General features: G+C 37.4%; 2 protein-coding genes and 1 long non-coding RNA gene across 3 annotated transcripts; 2 read left to right on the forward strand and 1 right to left on the reverse strand.

Annotated features, from left to right (window-relative positions):
- The first annotated feature begins 1,496 nt into the window (after positions 1-1,496).
- LOC114471841 (uncharacterized) lies at positions 1,497-16,414 on the forward strand. The gene is made up of 3 exons (XR_003675035.1): positions 1,497-1,575; positions 3,377-3,438; positions 16,298-16,414. It is a non-coding gene; the product is annotated as an uncharacterized LOC114471841 (long non-coding RNA).
- trhrb (thyrotropin-releasing hormone receptor b) lies at positions 4,721-8,714 on the reverse strand. The gene is made up of 2 exons (XM_028460708.1): positions 7,704-8,714; positions 4,721-6,514 (listed from the first exon to the last, which is right to left on the reverse strand). The coding sequence occupies exons 1-2, from the start codon at positions 8,478-8,480 to the stop codon at positions 6,089-6,091; spliced, it is 1,203 nt and encodes a 400-aa protein (XP_028316509.1). The 5' UTR covers positions 8,481-8,714; the 3' UTR covers positions 4,721-6,088.
- On the forward strand, positions 16,414-18,616 carry LOC114471821 (transmembrane protein 74-like). The gene is made up of 2 exons (XM_028460757.1): positions 16,414-16,473; positions 17,884-18,616. The coding sequence occupies exon 2, from the start codon at positions 17,894-17,896 to the stop codon at positions 18,614-18,616; it is 723 nt and encodes a 240-aa protein (XP_028316558.1). The 5' UTR covers positions 16,414-16,473; positions 17,884-17,893.
- Positions 18,617-19,313: the final 697 nt, after the last annotated feature.

Consider the following 19,313-nt stretch of genomic DNA (forward strand, 5'->3'; position numbering starts at 1 on the left):
TTAGTATTTTACTCCACTTTTTAAACGTTGGTCTGACTCTTTAAGTAAAACCATATGTGGAGTTTGAGTTTATTTCCAGGGAGGAATAAATAAAAAGTATAATAAATGTATTTACTTTACTTCTCTTCTGCTACTCGGTGAAGGCGGCACGTTCTTCTTTGCTCCCACTCTCCTCCCCATCTGCCACTGCTACTTGTTTTATCTGCTGTCTTCTGTCTTGTGGATCTAAATGAGACTCTCTCTGCATTTATCCATAAACCGAAATTATGGAATTGGTCAGCTGGTCTCAATGCAATTGATCAAATTTTTTCAACAAAAAGACCGGGCCGGGGTGAGCCCGCGTGTCCAGATACACGATGAATTCCTGGAATGAGTGGAAGGTCACGTGTCTGTCCATGCTTTCCGTGGAGGACATCTACATGATAGGATTTATGGTAGCAGAGAGGCTGCTGATTGGAGCTGGCAGTTTCTGATCTATTGTGAGAAAGCTGCTAGTCATTTCTGAAGAGTAGGGCAGAGCAGTCATCACTCAGACTAATGTGATGAATGAACTCAAAAGTAAACAGAAATTTACGCGTAATTGAAACAAACTTAGAGAGGCTGAGTGCTCGGCTCACGGTTTGAAGCCAGATTATTGGATTTACTGCTGGAGACCAGAGACTGAAGGTTAGTGAAACAGTGCTAGCTTGAATCAAAAACAAATCTTTATCATTTGTGCTGTAGTACCATACATAAACTACTGGGTGCAGTGTCGCTGCACTAGTTACATTGTGAAGAAGAACAGAAGAAGAACCAACCTAAAGTCTCAAAGGTTCGGCACCATTTCACTGAAAACTTCTACTACACATCTGAGGTAGAACTAACATCTGTGACGTCACACTAACAGTAATATGTTAGAATCAAAGCAGCAGAAAAGTATTATATATAAAAAATGTTTTTTTTTTTTTTAGAATAAATACGCAATCCAGATCCAATCCCAATGAAACTTAATGAGGTCATTTAGAAACCAACAGGACATAAGTGAGTAAAATTTCATGAAGATCAGTCAATTACAAACCAAGATATGACATTATTACTGATCCAGAATCAATATATTGATCTGGTAACTCATTTAATGGAATCTTCCACGTCCTAAGTTTGATTTTTGGTTAAAATTCAAAGTTCAAATCCATGAAGTACTTTTGACATGATCCTGATTGTCAAAGGGAATTTAATTAAATCAAATTTAATTTAATAAAATGAGTTGCCGTGGTAACATTAGATGCTGTTGTTCTACTTCGGTAAAACTGATAAGGTGTTAATATTATAATACTGTGGATTTATACATATATATATACTGTATATAGGACCAGAGTAGATGACTATCTCTGCATTGATATTACATCAGGGAGGTCCAGAGTTAATGCAGCTCTACTTTAAATGAAACTCTAATCTCTCTCTCTCTCTGTGTAACAGAAACAGGTCAAAGGATAATTACTCCCAGTGTTTTCCTCTACCTTCACTGCCAGTCTACAGATGGTATCCGTCCACCCTCAGGGAGGATCTGAAGCACACTTTCATATTCTGGAGATGGAGGTAAATGAAATGTCTGCAACACAGTCAATGTAAAGTAAGGCTGAGAAAACACAAGGACTATCTTTGAGGTTCAAGTTGAGCTTGAGGCAGAACTGAAGACATCTCTTCCATGAGAGGTGAAATGTATCACAAGAACTCTAAAAACCATAGAATTTGGTTAAAAGTTACAAATTAGAATGGACAAAAACAGACAGAAATAGTGTTGAAAAGGGTTCAAAGTGTAAGAATGAGTTTAAACTGGCAAATAATGGCCATGAAATATGGTGAAAAGAGGTTAAAAGTGACAATAATGGGTCAACATGTGTGACATTAGGTGGAAAGGGTTTAAAAGTGCTGAACATGTCTGGAAAATATGCAGAAAGGGCATTGAAATGTGATGTAAAAGTGTGAAAAATGTAGCAAAAATGCATTAAAAGGAGCAGAAATATGGCAAAGAAAAGAGATTAAAATATAACAAATTTTGTGTAGTTGTAGAGAAATGGTAAAAAATCCATTAGCTCTTCATTAAACTCTTTATTAGATGTTAATTAACAAAGAAATGTTGTTTATTTTGAAGAACGAGTCACTTTAACTCACTCGTGCTTTTCTAATAATATTAATTGGAGGCGAACGTGAGGAAAGAAGCAACAAAATGTAGGAAAGTAGAAAAGTTAACGTGGTTTCACCTTCTAGTTAACTGTTAGAGATCCATACAGATGTTCACATCTGTCCCTCCATGGAGGCTGGAATGAGGTTTGTTCTCATCTTGTGTATGTGTGTGTATGTGTGTGTGTGTGTGGGAGGGTGATGGATAGATGTGAGTGGGAGACAGAACCGCCAACCCTTTATGAGTGTATTAAAGGCATCTGTCCAGGAAAAAACAACAAAAGCCACTCCTCTGCATTCAGATACAGCTTTATTCTCAACATAAAAGCAAAGAAAAATCCATCAACAACATGAATTACATTCTTTTTTTTTTTTAAAGCAAAAATCAAATCCACTTCAATAACAGCAGCAAAACTCCATCAGCCGTGTGTTTAATGTACAATATCGAAGCTTCTGCGTGAAAAAGCAACATAAACAGAGACGGATTCAAAGTTCACAGCAACACCTTCATCTTCCTCCGCTCGGGTTTTACCGTTTCAGCCCAATTATCGTCTCCACGACGTGGAATAAATAAACAGTCAGTGGTTCAGGAGAATGTGATGAAGGGAAACCATGTTCACAATAAAAAACACCCACAACTTCACAAGACACGGCCAGTTTAAACCATTAGGTAGGAGAAACACCACACGGATGGCTGTGTGTGGGGAAAACAAGAAGAACGTCGTTATTTTTGTAGTCCTTTTAAGTATAAATTTGTGTTGTTTTCTTGTGATTTTGTATTTTAGGTGCCATTTTTGGGTATTTTTTATGTCATTTCATATATTTTTCTATGTTGTTTTGTGATTTTGAAGTAAATTTGTGTTGAATTTTGTGTTTCAGGAGCCATTTTTGTGTATTTTTGATGTAATTTCATGTATATTTCTCTTTCTCTTATTTGTGTTGTATTATAGGAGCCGTTTTGTGCGTTTTTGATGTTTCACATATTTTTCTGGTATTTTTGGAGTCGTTTTATGTGTTTTAAGAGTAAATTTGCGTTTGTTTTTTTTTTAGAGTTTTGTTACATCTATTTTTCTGTATTTTTGTTGTCGTTTTGTGGGTTTGGAAATTAAATTTGTGTTTTTTTTTGGGTTTTTCTACTGGTAGAAGAAAAACAAAAACAAAAAAAAACACCTGATCAGAGGAAATGTTTACATTAGCTTTGTTTCATTCATTCCAGAAATGCTGACTCAGCAGAAAATGAAGTGTCCTTTTCCATCCCTACGATGACTGCAGCCATCTGTGAGTAAAACTGTGGCTGTTAACACCTGCCTGTTAAACAGAAACAGATCAGCTGCAGCTTTGCTTAATTCACATTGATCTGATATTCAGATTTTATTTATATTTTAAGATATAAAAACATTCACTGCTTCAGCTAACAAAAAAAATTATTTCTGACTTCCTTTATCATGGGTGCAACTTCCTGTTTGTAAGAAATACAATATTACATAATATACTCATAAATGAATGCAGGTTATAGAAATTCATTTGAAAAACATTGTACACACAAGACCACAACTTCTACTCTAGCCTTTCAAAATAAGAGCCCCCGAGGTAAAGGTGACAGTTATCAACAGATGACATCAAATCCAGGACAATTTTAAGAATAATATATTATTATTTCAAGTTAAATTCTTCTCTGAAGGCAAGGGTGTCCAACATGAGGCCCGTGGGCTAAACTTCAGCCCTGCTGAGCAACTTTTTTGGCCTGTGAGGTTATTTTTTATCAAAGTGAAAATTGCACAAAACATTATTCCAGAGGTTTGAAACTTTTTTTTAAATATATATATATATATAAAGGAAGTAACTGCTTTGTCATTTCTGTGCCTTTTATATTTTTAACTACTCACAGATCAAAGAGAATCAGCTTCAAAGCCTAACATTCAGTCATAAAATCCTGAATCTAAAGGCTTTAAAAAATAACCAATGTTTCTGCTGCTGCATCAGACGCTATGAGTGGAAGAATCACCACATACTGTAGCTCAGTTCACTTCAATTTACATGTGGAAGCGTTAAAAACAGGGAACACTAATGGGACAAAAAATGACAGTAAATGCCCTTAATTTCTCTGGTCTGGTTGAATCAAAAACCAAAGTGCATTTGCAAAGAACAAAACGTACTGTATATAACGTATCACAAGTCACTGATATATTTTAAATTAAATTACCTTAAATATATAACATATTAGTGGCTTTGAACAATCAGTGTCGTAAGCAGCAGTTTTTATTTTTATCCACAAACTCCAAAGTGCAAATTATTTAAAAAGCGAAAACCTGTTTAAAGCTGAGATGGAAAATAAAAATGTGATTGTTAACGTTTAGAATATTTACGAGTTTAGTGTTTTTGGATTAATTTTGTGATTTTTTTTTAACTTGTCATTTTGTGTTTATCATTTTTTAGTTTGTCATTGTTTTATGTTTTTTGGGGTCATTTTTTGTAGTTTTGTCTATTTTTTGTGATTTTGAGTATTTGTGTAGTCGTCTGGTGTGTTGCGAGTAATTCTGTCCATTTTTGTTGTCCTAGCGTGTTTTTGAAGGGTTTATTTTTGTGGTCATTTTGTGCATTTTTGTTATTGTTTTATGTAATTTTTTTTTTCTGTCACTTTATTCATTCACTTTTGGGGGGGCAGCACAAAAATGGACTTAGGGCCACTATTTCCCCGTGTCTGGTTTACAGTATGTAAAATGTATATTAATAATACCTTATTTTAGCTAATTAAGGGAAATCATTACCGCCACCTACTGTTGAAGTGCCCTTCAAAATAAAAGAACAGTGTTTTTCTTTTTTCCCACCAGACAAAAACTCATGAACCACTTTTAGTTTTCGACCCATGTGTTGAGAACCTTTCCTATATAAATAAACAGGCATATTTACAAACTAAATATGTTAAAAAGAGATGTAATTATTAGCATTTAGCATCATGCTAACTGCTAGCTCTCACAGAAAGTGCTTTTTTTTTTTTTTTAACAGTAAAAGGGTGTCAGCAGGTCACCAATAAAACCAATAAATCCTGGGCAGAATGAACACACAGTGGATAATAAATCCTATTCTGCTGCCAAAGGTTCTGGTGACCCGTCCACTAATGGACCACCCGTCCAGGAACCATCAGGAGAACACGATGACATGAGGTCAGGAGAGCTGAGTTATTTATTTTCTGGGTTGTGGAAAATGAAATTTTTTCTTCTAACAAATCTCCTAAAGTGAGAAGAAAATGGGCTGCATGAAAATTGTCTGTCTTTGTTTAAAAAATCAATAAAATGAAACATTACAGGATCAGATTTTATGAAACATTACAAAAGGCGCTTTTTATTTTACCCAGAACTATTTATGTTTCCACCGCCAGAACCAAGATTTACTCAGAACTCTTGGTTCTAGATAGATTTATCAAGGCCGAGCCACATCTTTGATTCGGAGGAAAATAACCTTTTTGAGGAAAAGCACCTTTTTTTTACCCAGAACTATTTTTGTCTCCACCTCTAGAACCAAGATAACTAAGAACTCTTGGTTCTCGCAGTGGAAACATAAATAGTTTTATCAAGGTTTACCAAGGCCGAGTCACATCAAGTCATGTATCTGATCAGGGGGACAAAACTACTAGGAATGAGAGAGTTCAGGAACCTTTTTTACCCAGAACTATTTGTGTTTCCACCACCAGAACCAAGAGTTTCTCAGAACTCTTGGTTCTGGGTAGGTTTAATAAGTCAGAGTCACGTTTCTGATCGAAGGGAAAAAAATCCAGGAATGAGAAAGTTCAGGAACCTTTTGGTGGAAAAGCAACTTTAGGTTTCCATTTGTATTGTTTTTGATGTTCCCTGTTGCCGTAGCAACAGCGGTAAAGGTTTGTCCTCCTCCTGCATGTTGACATCTTCATGAATCAGACTTGTTTGGACCATCAGGCGTCACTAAAATCCACCTTCTCGTACACACACGTGTCAGGAAACGCCACTTTGCGGTCGGACAGCAGCTCGTCGGTGACGGTGATCTCCTCCAGCTCGGTGGTGAAATGGTCCGTGCTCTCCACCATGGACGTGTCCTTGACGGCGCTGTAGGTGAGGGCCACGCTGTAGGCGGCCGGCTTCTCCGCGCCCTTACGCCCGCAGCCGCAGATCTTGCGGAAGGCGGCGCGGAACTTCTGCGACATGGCGTTGTAGATGACCGGGTTGATGGCGCTGTTGAGGTAAATGCAGATCCTGCAGAAGAGCAGGAACCAGTGGTCCAGGTAGGCGTGGTCTAGCAGGGAGTTGACCACCACCAGAGTGCGGTAGGGCATCCACAGCACGGCGAAGAGGACCACCACCACCGCCAACATCTTGGTCACCTACAAAGCCAGATGAACCACGGATTAGATTAGACACTAAAACAGGAAATAAAAGTAACCAAAGCAGATGAATAGTCTTCTAATGGATATAAGGAAGTTTCTCAGCATTTTAATTTACACTGCACTCAAAACTGTGAGTATAAATATTAGTTTTACAGCTTAAACAACAAACAAAAAACACTTGCACAGATGAATTGTTATCCTATTGTAAAATATTAGATCATTTAAGTAGTTCTGGGACTTTAACGCATTCATTGCAATTAAATAATTACACAAATTGATCGTTTTTGGGGTTTTTTTTTACTCCAAACATCGCGGAACCTTTCTTATTTCATGGGTTCCCAGTATACCCATAATACTGATGCACAGACCACAACACAAGAAACAGGAGAACCAGAGGAGAAGTTGCTGTGTTTCATGGGCATTAATTCATTTTAGTTTAAATAAAAACACTGGATGGAAAACAAAAGCACAGTTGTGTGAAAATTGTGTAAGAAAAAGTTTGTGGATTACCGGAGCTCTGTTAGCCTCAGCTAGCACCTCAATGCTAAACATGTAGCGGCTAGCATGGACAGCTAGCACGGACACGCGGACAGCGCTAGCTGCTACATGCACCGAGCATCTCCAATCTACACTAGATGAGATGACAGGGTTTATTAACGCTCTTTAGGGTTCCTCAGGCTGGAGCGATCCCGCCATGTCTCGCCATTCCCCTCTTCTCGCTCACTGAGCTGCAGCTGATGGTGTGGGCGGGGCCTCACGATTGACAGGCACTGACCTGCCCACTTTGCATAATTTCTAAATATTTTGCCTTACACTTGGCGACCGATTTCACATTTATATTTAGATTTAACAGTTAGACTTAGATTTAACATTCCATTTAGATTTAACATTTCCATTTAGATTTAACATTTCCATTTAACTTGTACATTTAGATTTAGATTTAACATTTAAATTTAGCCCCACCACATTGAAATAGACAAAAACAGGTCTGAAAATGGATGGATGGGATTTACATTTATCATTTAGATTTAAATTTAATATTTACATTTTACGCTTATTTTTCATGTGTACACATTTTGAACAATTATATAGAACAGGAATTTATGTTGCAATTGAAAGAAAAGTGAGCTTAATGTTCAACAAATGTCGGCTATAAAAAAGTGACCGTTTTTATATTTTTACGCACCTGTCTGCGGGAACTGGCGGTGGAGCTGGAGTGGCGGGAGTTCTTGCAGCTGTTCTTGCCGTGGTTGCCATGTCCGTTCCTCTTCTTGTCTTTGGGCTCTGACGGCAGCGGGTTGAGGAACAGAATCCTGGCGATGAGTCCGTAAAGAACCGCGGAGAGCAGCAGTGGAACCACGAAGAACACCCCGAAGTCAAAGAAGTAAATGGGCAGGTAGAACCTCCGAGGAACCCGGTACCCACAGGTCACTATGGTGACGTTGTTGTCGTAGACCAGCTGCTGGATGTCGGTCAGGTAGAACCACATCACGCAGTAGACAGAGGTCAACGCCCACACCATCACGATGATCTTCTTCGCTCTGGATAAAGTGCAGAGGAACTGCGCTTTGATCGGGTGGCAGATCGCGATGTATCGTTCCACGGTGAACGCGGTGATGGAGCACGAGGACGCGTTGATGCCCAAATACTGGAAGTACGTGATGCACAGGCACCCGTAGTGTCCGAACACCCAGGACGCGAAGAGGCTGTCGGTGATGGCGGTGAGACCGGCCGCTATGAGGACCATGAGGTCCGCCACAGCCAGACTCACCAGGTAACAGTTAGTGGGAGTGCGCATGTGTTTGGTGGTGAGAACCACCAGGATCACCATCACGTTGCCAACTATTCCCAGAGCGCAGATCACAAAGAGCAGCACGGTGCTGGTCACCTTGTACTGGAGGCTGTAGTCTACCCAGTGTCCGAGGGAGTGGTTCACATCCGAGGCTGTGGTGAAGTTCTCCATCTCCAAAAATCGACTCCAAACGTGCGTCTTCGCACCACTGCGCTTTTACGCACGACAGGAGAGAGAAACACACTAACTGTGAGCAGCCAGAAAGTCTTCTACCCGTGTCCTTAGAACACCTGGACCCACACAGGAGAGGTGTGTGTATGTGCACTGTCTCCCATCACGGAGACATCTCTGCAGCTTGGACACTGCGTAAAAAACTCGGTGCGTAAAGAGCGACGCGCCGCCTCAGTCTGATAGTCACACAGAGACAGGCTGCTTTTCATCAGCCAGTGACGCACAGGTGTGGGATTATCCCACATCAGCCCTCCCTCCATCATCATCATCATCATCATCATCATCATCATCATCATCATCATCATCATAATGTGGGCCAACAAACACACAATCATGGGGCGCTGATTGTAAAGTTGCGCATCCTAAAATAAACTTTTAGCAACAAACCACATTTAAAAAACTTTGTTATTTTGTCCAGATTTACAGCAATGTTTAAGAAATTTGTGAGATTTACTTTTCACATAAAAATGTAATGTCAATGTTGAATCGATATCTAAATGTTAAATATCTAAATCAAAATTTTAAATATTGCATATTCAATCTAAATCCAAATGATAAATATTAAATCTAAATCTAAATGTTGAATCTAAATGCTACATTTAAATGTGAATGCTAAATCTAAATGCTAAATGTTAAATCTAAATATTAAATGTAAAAATGTAACGCAATCACTCCTTCTGAATAGACCGTGGATACCGCTCGTTCGCATCAGTGACATTTTATTTTGGTACTTCTGGTGAGTTTGCATTTTAGCTTAATATTTAATTTCATCCATGACATTTTGATTTAGACTTAACATTTACGATTTAGATTTTACATTTAGATTTAGATTTAACATTTTAATTTTAGAATGAAATTTAACATGTAAGAGTTAATATTTAACATTTAGGTTTAGATTTAACATTTAACATTTAGATTTAATATTCAGCATTTAGATTTAACATTGACATATTTTCACAAAAAAGATTCACAGATATTGCTGTAAATCTGGTCAAAAGTAACGTAAAACAACAAAACGTGCATGTGACGTCGATTCCCAAAGTGCACAAACATCACAGCTCCACAGTGACCTTCTGTCCACCAACATGGGGACACTTCAGTGTGGGGGTGGAACCTCTCCTCCACACCAACTGTCTCCATCACACCAACACGTTCACACCATTGTTGCTTCAGGCTCTGCCAGCCGCTCATCCTGAGGAACAGGTGGAAAGGAAAAGCACTCTGGGAATTACATAATGACTCCTTCTTCCCTTCATTGTAAAGGAGTTAAGGATCGGATTCTCACTGGCTCGATTCTTCTGGAGCTCTGAAAGGGGATAGAAGATTAAAAATAGACTATTTTCATCACGTTGTGTTGTTTTCTGCACGTTTTTCACTTTTAATTTGAAGGAAATGACAAACACTTCCTTGTGGGGTACAAAATGTAAAAGCTCAGTCATGGTTTCATATAATATTTTCAACATTTCTTTCATTTGCGACAGCATGTACTATATCATTGTTAAAAATGTGTAGATATGAAAAATAAATCTAAATGTAAATGTTAAATCTAAATGTAAAAGTTGAATGTACATTTTAAATCTAAATGTTAAATCGGTCACCAAGTGTAAAGCTAAATGTACAAAGTGGGCTGTTGATCATGCGGCCCCGCCCACTCTCCAAGGTCTTCCTCAGTGTCTTCATCACTGGCAGAAATAAGTTGACACAGAGCATGTGGGAGGTCAGTTGTCCTCGGCTGATGTGCAGCCCGTACACCTGTCATTGACGCTCTGTTGAGTTTGTCAGTTTGGAGAGATCTCGCCATGTATCGGACTTTTCCTCTCCTCACTCACTGAGCCGCAGTCAGAGGTGTGGGCGGGGCCTCGTGATTGACTGTCTTCTCACTTTGCATTGTTTCTAAACATTTTACAGCTTTACACTTGGCGAGCGATTTAACATTTTGATTTAGATTTTAAGATTTATATTTATATTTATCATTTACATTAAACATTTGATTGACTTGACTTGATTTATATATGGCTTTATCACCACTGAAACAGTCTCAAAGCGCTTTACATATCAGCTCATTCACCAGTGGGACAGGACTGACATGCAAGGCGCTAGTCGACCATTGGGAGCAACTTAAGGACACTTGGACACATAGTCAGGTACTGGGATCGAACCCCCAACCTCTCGATCAGACGACAACCCTCTACCACCCGAGCCACGGTCGGGTGGTAGAAAAATAAATTTATATTTATTTTTCATGCATACACATTTTTAACAATGATAATTTGTCCCAAATCAAAGAAAAATGAGCTAAATGTTCAAAATGTGTTGGCTATGAAACATTCTATACTTCCATGTATTTGCACAAATACTTATATTTACTTTAATGGTCTTTAGAGCCAATACATGAACACACAAGATGATTTTATATATTAATTTCCAATGTGATAAATCACTTTTCTGGATCATTTTACAAAGGAGCTTATAAATATATTATAAATATACTGAATGCTGAAATATCTGCAAAAATGTTTTAAATTTGTAGCAAATAAAAGGCAAATAAATATTAAGACCGAACATAAACAAGGGTTCTCATGACATAAAGGTTTCAAAGTGCTGAAATGGTTTTGATCCTTAGAAGAGAAAGAGTTTTACCGCCACCTAGAGGACAGTTGTTTCCATTACAGCTGCAGGTTATTAATAACACATTATTACTGTAAACCAGGGTGGCAAAACAAAAAAGCTCTTCACTTAAAAAATCCTTGATTTTGAGAACAATTTTCATTTAATTTAGAGGAATTTTGTTGTTTGAAAGCAATTATAGGATTTTAGAAAAATTTGCAGTTGTTTATGCAATTTGACATTAAAATACTTCCTTATGAGGTATCGAATGTAAAAACTCAGTCACTGTTTAATAGTCAACATATTTCAAACATTTAGCTCAATTTTTCTTTCATTTGAGACATAAATTAATGTAAAACAACAAGTTCTTCTATATCATTGTTCAAAATATGTATGCATGAAATCTAAATGTAAATGTTATATGTAAATCAAAATATTTAATGTAAATGTTAAATGTAAATCTGAATATTAAATCTAAATGTCAAATGTAAATCTAAAAGTAAATGCTAAATGTAAATTTAAATGTTGAATGTAAATCTGAATGTTAAATCTAAATGTTAAATGTAAATCTAAACGTTAAATCTAAATCTGAATGTTAAATTGGTCACCAAGCACCAAGTGTAAAGCTAAATATTTCTAAATTATACAAAATGGACAGGTCACACTTACAAAATGAAGACATTTCTAATGATCTTTGAGTCACACAACTTAGAAAGAGACACACGCACACACACACACACTCGCGGTGAGTCTGAAATGATGCAGTAAATATTAATGTGAGTTTGTTTGGGTTTTTTATTTTAAAATGACACCAGATCATTTGACCTTTGACCTCTGATTCACTGCAGGTCATCAAATACAGGCAGAGCTGGAAGAATCAGAATCAGAAATGTTTTTAATGGCCATGTACAGTTTTAAGGACAGTACGAGGAATTTGTCTTGGTAGAGCAGACGTGCGCACACACACACACACACACACACACACACACACACACACACACACACACACACACATTGACTCAAGGCTAGTCATAACTGCTGCCCATTGCTTTAACCTCGACCTTTCAATTAATGGTGAGCACACTGTGTGTGTCATTTGTAACCTGCAGTGACAGAAAGCAACACACACACACACACAGGTGTGACAACGGTGTAAACTATCAGTCGTTCTTCATCAAACTGTAAAATCCTGTGATTTTAAACTCAGCAGATGATGAACAATTTTCTGGTCCAATAAACTCAAATAATCAATAATTTACCTTAAATAATCACATGTTACGAGAGAGGATTACGGCCAATTTTAATGGAGAAAATAATTTTGGGCAAATCAAGAATAAATAAAATGAATGGAAATGTTGAGATTAAAGTCAAAGTTTTGAGAATAAAGTTGAAATATAATAACATTATAAAAGTTGGTTTGCTAATAAAGTCAAATATGGAAGCTGTAAATCTAATTTTTCGACTTTAATCTCAACATTATATTTCAAATTTGTTCTCAAAATGTTTTATTTTAATCTCAACATTTTGACTTTATTCTCGATTCTCTATCAAAATTGTCCCTAATCCTCGTCCGTACTTTTACCAACTGTTTGTTTTCACGTTGCTGCCCCAGTGGACGCTCCATCTCAAACACACAAATCTGCAGACAAATAAGAAACGTGTCAGAAATACCAGCAGCAACTGTTCACACAATCTGTCTCTGAACAACAGACAGACAGACAGACAGACAGACAGACAGAGGAGCAACTGAAAGGACTCACACACACACTGTTGTCATCTACACATCAAATCAACAGTGTGTGTGCGTGTGTGTTCTTTATTTCAGACTAAATCAGGCTCTAAGTGGATAAATGACTCTTTAAAACAGAGGTACGCAACTATTATTACAGCAGGGCCACAAAAATGTGTTTGTTTGATCAGAGGGTCACATGATCAACATTTATAATAATGAGCGATCTGAGCATTAATACAGGAAACATCAAAGAGTTTTATCATCATTTTGTGTGTTTTTCTCATTCTGTGTATGTTTGTTGTTGTGTTGCTTGTTGTGAGGCATTTTGTGTATTCCTGTTCTTCTTTTGTGTATTTGTTTGTTTGTTAGTACTGTGGGTTTGCTGAGTCATTTTTTGTGTACTTTTGTTGTCATTTTCTGTAATTTTGTATTTTTTTTTTTGCAGTAATGTTGTACTAGTTTTCTGTGTTTTTTGAGTATTTTCTGTGTTTTTCTCTTTCTTTTACTGAATATTCCTGCAATGTTGTAGTTCTTTGTATATTTTAAATGTAATAATAATAATAATGTATTGGATTTCTATAGCGCCTTATTTTGGTGACTCAAAGCGCTTTACATGACATTATTCTTTCACGTCTCACTTAGTGGTCGCACTTAGGGGCCGCATAAAATTAGACCATGGGCCGTGTGTGGCCCCTGTGCCACCAGTTGCCTATGTCTGCTTTTATATTTCATTGGATCTTTAAAAGGTCTGAGGCTCTTTTTCTCTGTGAGCTTTTGTGTTTTTCTGATGAATTATTTTTGTTGTTTCATTCTTTTGTGTTGGTGGTTTTTATCACAGTTTGTTTTTAAAGCCGTCTCTGCTTTACACACACACACACACACACACACACACACACACACACACACACACACACACACACACACACACACACTGTTGTTCCTGTGTCCTAGTCTAACCTTGGTCCACCATCCCTGTGGCTGATGCTGATGCTAACGCTAACGCTGACGCTGATGCTGATGCTGATGCTGATGCTAATGCTGATGCTGATGCTGATGCTGATGCTGATGCTGATGCTAATGCTGATGCTAACGCTGACGCTAATGCTAATGCTGATGCTGACGCTGATGCTAACGCTGATGCTGATGCTAATGCTAATGCTGATGCTAATGCTAATGCTAACGCTAATGCTAATGCTGATGCTTCCTATCAGCTATTCTGAACCGTGTGCTGTGGCCTCTTCACAGTAAAATGTCACTTCACTCCGAGGCCAAATGAATCCAGTTGTAGATACTGTATCTCAAATTAACAAATTTAATTAAAGCTCCACAATATTTTTTGGGGGCTGGAAGTTTTCCCACGCTTATATTACATAAATGCAGTCATTTTGGTTTACAACTTATGGAAAGAAAAAAGCAACATTTTTAATGTTAATAATTTTTGAAGTGAACATCCTGCAGGGACTGATACTAGAGCAAAGCCTGTGGCCCCTGAACTAACATGAGTTAGACGCCCCTGGTTTAGTAAAGCTCAGGGTGCTTTGCTCAAAGGCACTGCAGGTGGAGGAGAGGGTGGATTAGCTCATGCTAGCTAACGTAAATATAGCGTAAATGTTTTCCTGGTGAAGGGAAACCATCAGTTTGCATCGTGGGAGTGTGTTTTTAAATCACAGCTCTTTGTTAGTCGTGTTAAGCTAATGAAGCGATGCTAACGTGCTGCGTGTCACGTTTAGCTCAGGACTGATGCCAAAGGCCCCTCTGTGTGTGTGTGTGTGTGTGTGTGTGTGTGTGTGTGTGTGTTTGTGTGTGTGTGTGTGTGTGTGTGTGCGTGTGTGTGTGTGTGTGTTTAATGAAAATCCTTCTGACATGCCACGGTCATGGTTATTCATACCAGCCTCCTTCAGGCTCTTGTTTGCCAACGTTTCTGTAGCTTTTGCACGTTTGGTAACTCAGGCGTGACCACCTTCTTACTCCACTGTTTTTTCCTTCATCTTTGAAACCTGGTGCATTCAAAGTCTTTAATGTGATTTATGAAGCTTTCTTAAAGCATTATTCAGGTATAAAGATAAGGCAGAGGAGGAAACACCATCACATGGAGTTCATCCTGATTCAGGATCTGTGGTTAATGTGTAAAAACAGCATGTTCTGTATCATTGTTAAAAGTGTGTAAACATGAAAAATAAATCTAAATGTAAATGTGAAATCCAAATGCTAAATTTGTATTCAAACCTAATTGTTAAATTTGTATCCAAATCTAAATCTTAAATTTGTATCCAAATCTAAATCTTAAATTTGTATCCAAATCTAAATCTTAAATTTGTCACCAAGTATAAAACTAAATGTTTAGAAATTATTTACTTTTCTCGTAAAAATATGATGTCAATGTTAAATCTTAAATATCAAATCTAAATCTAAATGTTGCATTCAAATATAAATGTTGAATCTAAATCTAAATGTTAAATCTAAATGTAAATATTAAATATAAATGTTGAATCTCAATCTAAATGTAAATGTTAAATCTAAATGTAAATATTAAATCTAAATCTATATGTTAAATTTGTATCTAAATCTAAATGTTAAATTGGGCACCAAGTGTAAAACTAAATGTTTAGAAATTAAGTGGGCTGTCGATCACGAGGCAACTTTCGCAACATTTAGAAACAAACCACATTCAAAAAATGTGTGTGAATTTACTGTATGTTACTTTTGACCACATTTACAGCAATACTTGTGAAATTCACAAAATTTACTTTTCTTGTAAAAATATGATGTTAATGTTAAATCTTAAATATCAAATCTAAATCTAAATGTCAATATTAAATCTAAATGTTGAATCTAAATCTAAATGTTAAATCTAAATGTAAATGTTAAATCTAAATGTAAATATTAAATATTAAATCTAAACCTAAATGTTACATTTAATAATATATGTTGAATCGTAATCCAAATGTTAAATCTAAATGTAAAATATAAATGTATGTGTTAAATGTAAATGTGAAATGTAAATGTTAAATCTAACATTTAAATTGAGATCTAACATTTAGCATTTAGATTTACATTTAACAATGATTTAATTTTTTTATTAGAAAAGTAAATATCACAATTTTCACAAACATTGCTGTAAATCTCATCAAAAGTAACACAAAATGCACACGTGTTTTGTAGTATGTCAGTTTGTTGCTAAATGTTGCAAAAAGTAGCATTTTTTTTAGCATGTGCAACTTTACAATTGCCGCCCCATATACAGTATTTTGTCCCACTCTTATGATTTATTCATCTAGTTTTGTTCTTTTTTATCATCGTTAAGCGAGTGAAGAAGAAGAAACAAATGGTTTCCATTGGTCAGAATAATAATGAATGTAAACCTGATGTTGACATTTTTTCACAGGCTGTGAAATCTCTTTTTCTACTTCCTTTTCAGAAATGTTAAAGCTACTCTGAAGCGTTTTGTGTGAAGAGACCTTGACTTTGTCGTTGTCCTCGAGCATCGAAGCAGCAGAAATGAACTTTAGCGCTCCAGGGTTCTCCTCCTGCTGACCTACGTTCTAACGTTCTAACGCTGCAGGGCCTGTTCTCTGCATTCAGAAGAAACTTCAGGTACTTTAAACCACACTCAAGCATTCGGTGTCTGTCGCTTTGAGAAGCTGCGACTTCACGTGTTGTCAGATCACTCTATTCAGTCCGGCTCAGACCTGACGAATCGCATTAGAGCAGCTTTTTAAAGGATGAAATGGTGAGTCTGGTGAAGCTCTGAGAAGCTGTCAGCGTGAAGCTCCTCAGAAACATTTCAAATGGATGGAAAACTCACACAAAAGACACAGTCCAGCTTTATTCATGAAGCCCTCTAACCAATCACAGAGGACCAAAAGAACTGAACCAAACCACATAAATCTAACACAAACCAAAACAAACCACATTCACAGACAGGAAAGTGAAATTAAGGAAGGTCACGTGCTGTCGTCATGGCAACAGAACAAACTATCCTGTTTGCCTTTGAAGATGTTTCATCTAAATTTAGATTTGGACATTTAGCATTTAAAATTTACATTTAACATTTAGAATTCATAATTAAATGTAACATTTAGATTCACCATTTAGATTTAGATGTAACATTGACATAAATAATTATGTTAATGTTAAATCTAAATTTGGATTTAGATGTTAGATCTAAATTTTGATTTACCATTTAACATTTAAATTTAACATTTAAAATTTACATTTAACATTTAGCATTTAGATTTAGCATTTAGATTTAAATGTAACATTTAGATTTAGATTAGATTTAGATTTTATATTAGATTTAACGTTTAGATTTAGATTTAACATTTAACATTTCGATTAAGATTTAGATTTCATATTTAAATTTAACATTTAACATTAAGATTAAGATTTAGATTTAGATTTCATATTTAGATTTAACATTTAGATTTAGATTTAACATTGATATTTATATATATTTTATGCTGTAAATCTGGTCAAAGTAACATACGTTTTTAAACGTGTTTTGTTGCTAAATATCGGGAAAAGTTGATGTTTATTTTATCGTGCACAACTTTACAATCAGCGCTTTGTGTACACATTTAGAGAAATAAAAACATCTTTATTGTTTCAGATCATTCTTCTTCTACATTTAAAGATCACTCCTTTGTTTTGGTTCTCTAGTGAGGTCTTAAACCTCAGCGTGCGCGTGCGTTTGTGTTCGTGCGTGTGTGTGCGTGTGTGTGCATGTGTGGGAGGAGCCTGTCAGACCTTACCCTGGGTTTAATAAAGCAGGCAGTGAGTCTCAGTGTCAGTGTGGATGAGCATCAGCTTCAGTCACATCTGCTGATGCTTTGGTGCGCGTTAACATCCTCTCAGTGACGCACGTGCATGCATCCGCGTGCGTGCCTAAAGTAGAGCAAAGCGCGGGGATTTATTTTTATTTTTTATGGCAACACTTTTTTTGCTGAGTTTTTGCAGCTTCTCTCCGCTCACTGTGAGCCTCTGGCTTTGGTTCCATGTGTGAAGGAGGCGGTAAATGGCTGAAGTCGAACTGCTGCACTTCCAGGTGTCGGAGAAGCACCGAGTGACCGGGAACGGAGCGCGCTCGAGCCGCGGCGGGAAACTGCTGCTGCTGCGTAGCGGCGACGGAGGAGGTTCAGCACCTTGGACAGAGGAGTCAGAGACTTCTTTCACATGTGAAGAAGATGCTGAGGATGAGGATGAGCAGAGGACAGGATGCCTGGTGAGCCCTAGCCCTGCTGAGGGGGGTGGGGTCACAGAGGAGGAGGATGAAGAGGACATCTCTGAACTTTACCTGCTGTCTGATGATGACCTCTCCATGGACGATTCGGGGAAATCCGTGGACTACGGCTTCATCGTGGCCGTGAGCTGCCTGGTGACGGGCATCTCCCTGGTGGGCATCTCCTATGCCATCCCCAGGGACGTCCGCGTGGACCCGGACACGGTCTCCGCCCGGGAGATGGAACATCTGGAGATGGAGAAGGCCCGAGTGGGAGCACATCTGGACCGCTGTGTGATAGCTGGCCTGTGTCTGCTCACCCTTGGGGGGGTCCTGCTGTCCACGCTGCTCATGGTGTCCCTGTGGAAGGGGGAGATGATGAGGAGGAAAGCCTACGCGTTCTCCAAGCAGGAAACCAAGCTGTACGGATCCATCAGTCTGAGGACAGGAACCAGCCCCACCCCCGACACCTGCTCACATCTGTCCCAGATGGACGAGGTCTTTGAAGTTCTCAGTTGAGACACGTGGAAAAGACTCAAAGTGCTGAGGAACTTTCATTCATATTGTTTTATTATCACAAGACTCAAAGGTTTTATAAAGATATTGGAACATTTTGGAGTTGAGTTGACTTCCTTTGCAGAGGTGTAAATAATACTGATATATCTACTCAAGTACAAGTAATTCATGCATAAATTACTCAAGTACTCAAAGTAAATGTTATGAGTTATTTTCACCCCCCATGTTTATTGTTGCTAATAAATCTTGCCATGGTTTCCTTACATACAGGAAACATCTCATGTAGAAACTTAAAAAGGGAAAAAACACAACTGCAACTTTTTTTTGGACAAAAGCATCTGTAGAAAATAAAAGGTTTTGTCAGCAAAAATCATTTTAAATGAAATAACTCAAGGATTTCAATTAAAAATGTAAAAAACTAGATACATTTATGAACTCTAAAACTGAGGAAATAACCTCCATTTAATGCTGTTTTGGTGCCGTACATTACCTTTAATCTGATTGGTCGACTATGATGTGATGCATTTGATTCTTGTCTGGTCATTTCATTTATTTGTAGTTTCACAATGTTCAGTTGATCATTTTAAAACAAAAATATATAATTTTCTCAGTAATGGTTAAGTGTAGAAATGTAATGAATTACTTTACTTCTAAAATTGTACACTATATTTTATATTATATATATTTTAAGTGTACACGG

Source organism: Gouania willdenowi, chromosome 11 (genome assembly GCF_900634775.1).
Source record: "Gouania willdenowi chromosome 11, fGouWil2.1, whole genome shotgun sequence".
Classification (NCBI taxonomy): domain Eukaryota; kingdom Metazoa; phylum Chordata; class Actinopteri; order Blenniiformes; family Gobiesocidae; genus Gouania; species Gouania willdenowi.

Excerpts from the sequence above, each read along its gene's own strand:
- LOC114471821 (XM_028460757.1), top strand. The coding sequence starts at position 17,894 with ATGGCTGAAGTCGAACTGCTGCACTTCCAGGTGTCGGAGAAGCACCGA.
- trhrb (XM_028460708.1), bottom strand. The coding sequence starts at position 8,480 with ATGGAGAACTTCACCACAGCCTCGGATGTGAACCACTCCCTCGGACAC. Across the intron at positions 6,515-7,703 it reads CCGCCAGTTCCCGCAGACAG|GTGACCAAGATGTTGGCGGT; the intron begins GTGCGTAAAAAT and ends CTGGCTTTGTAG.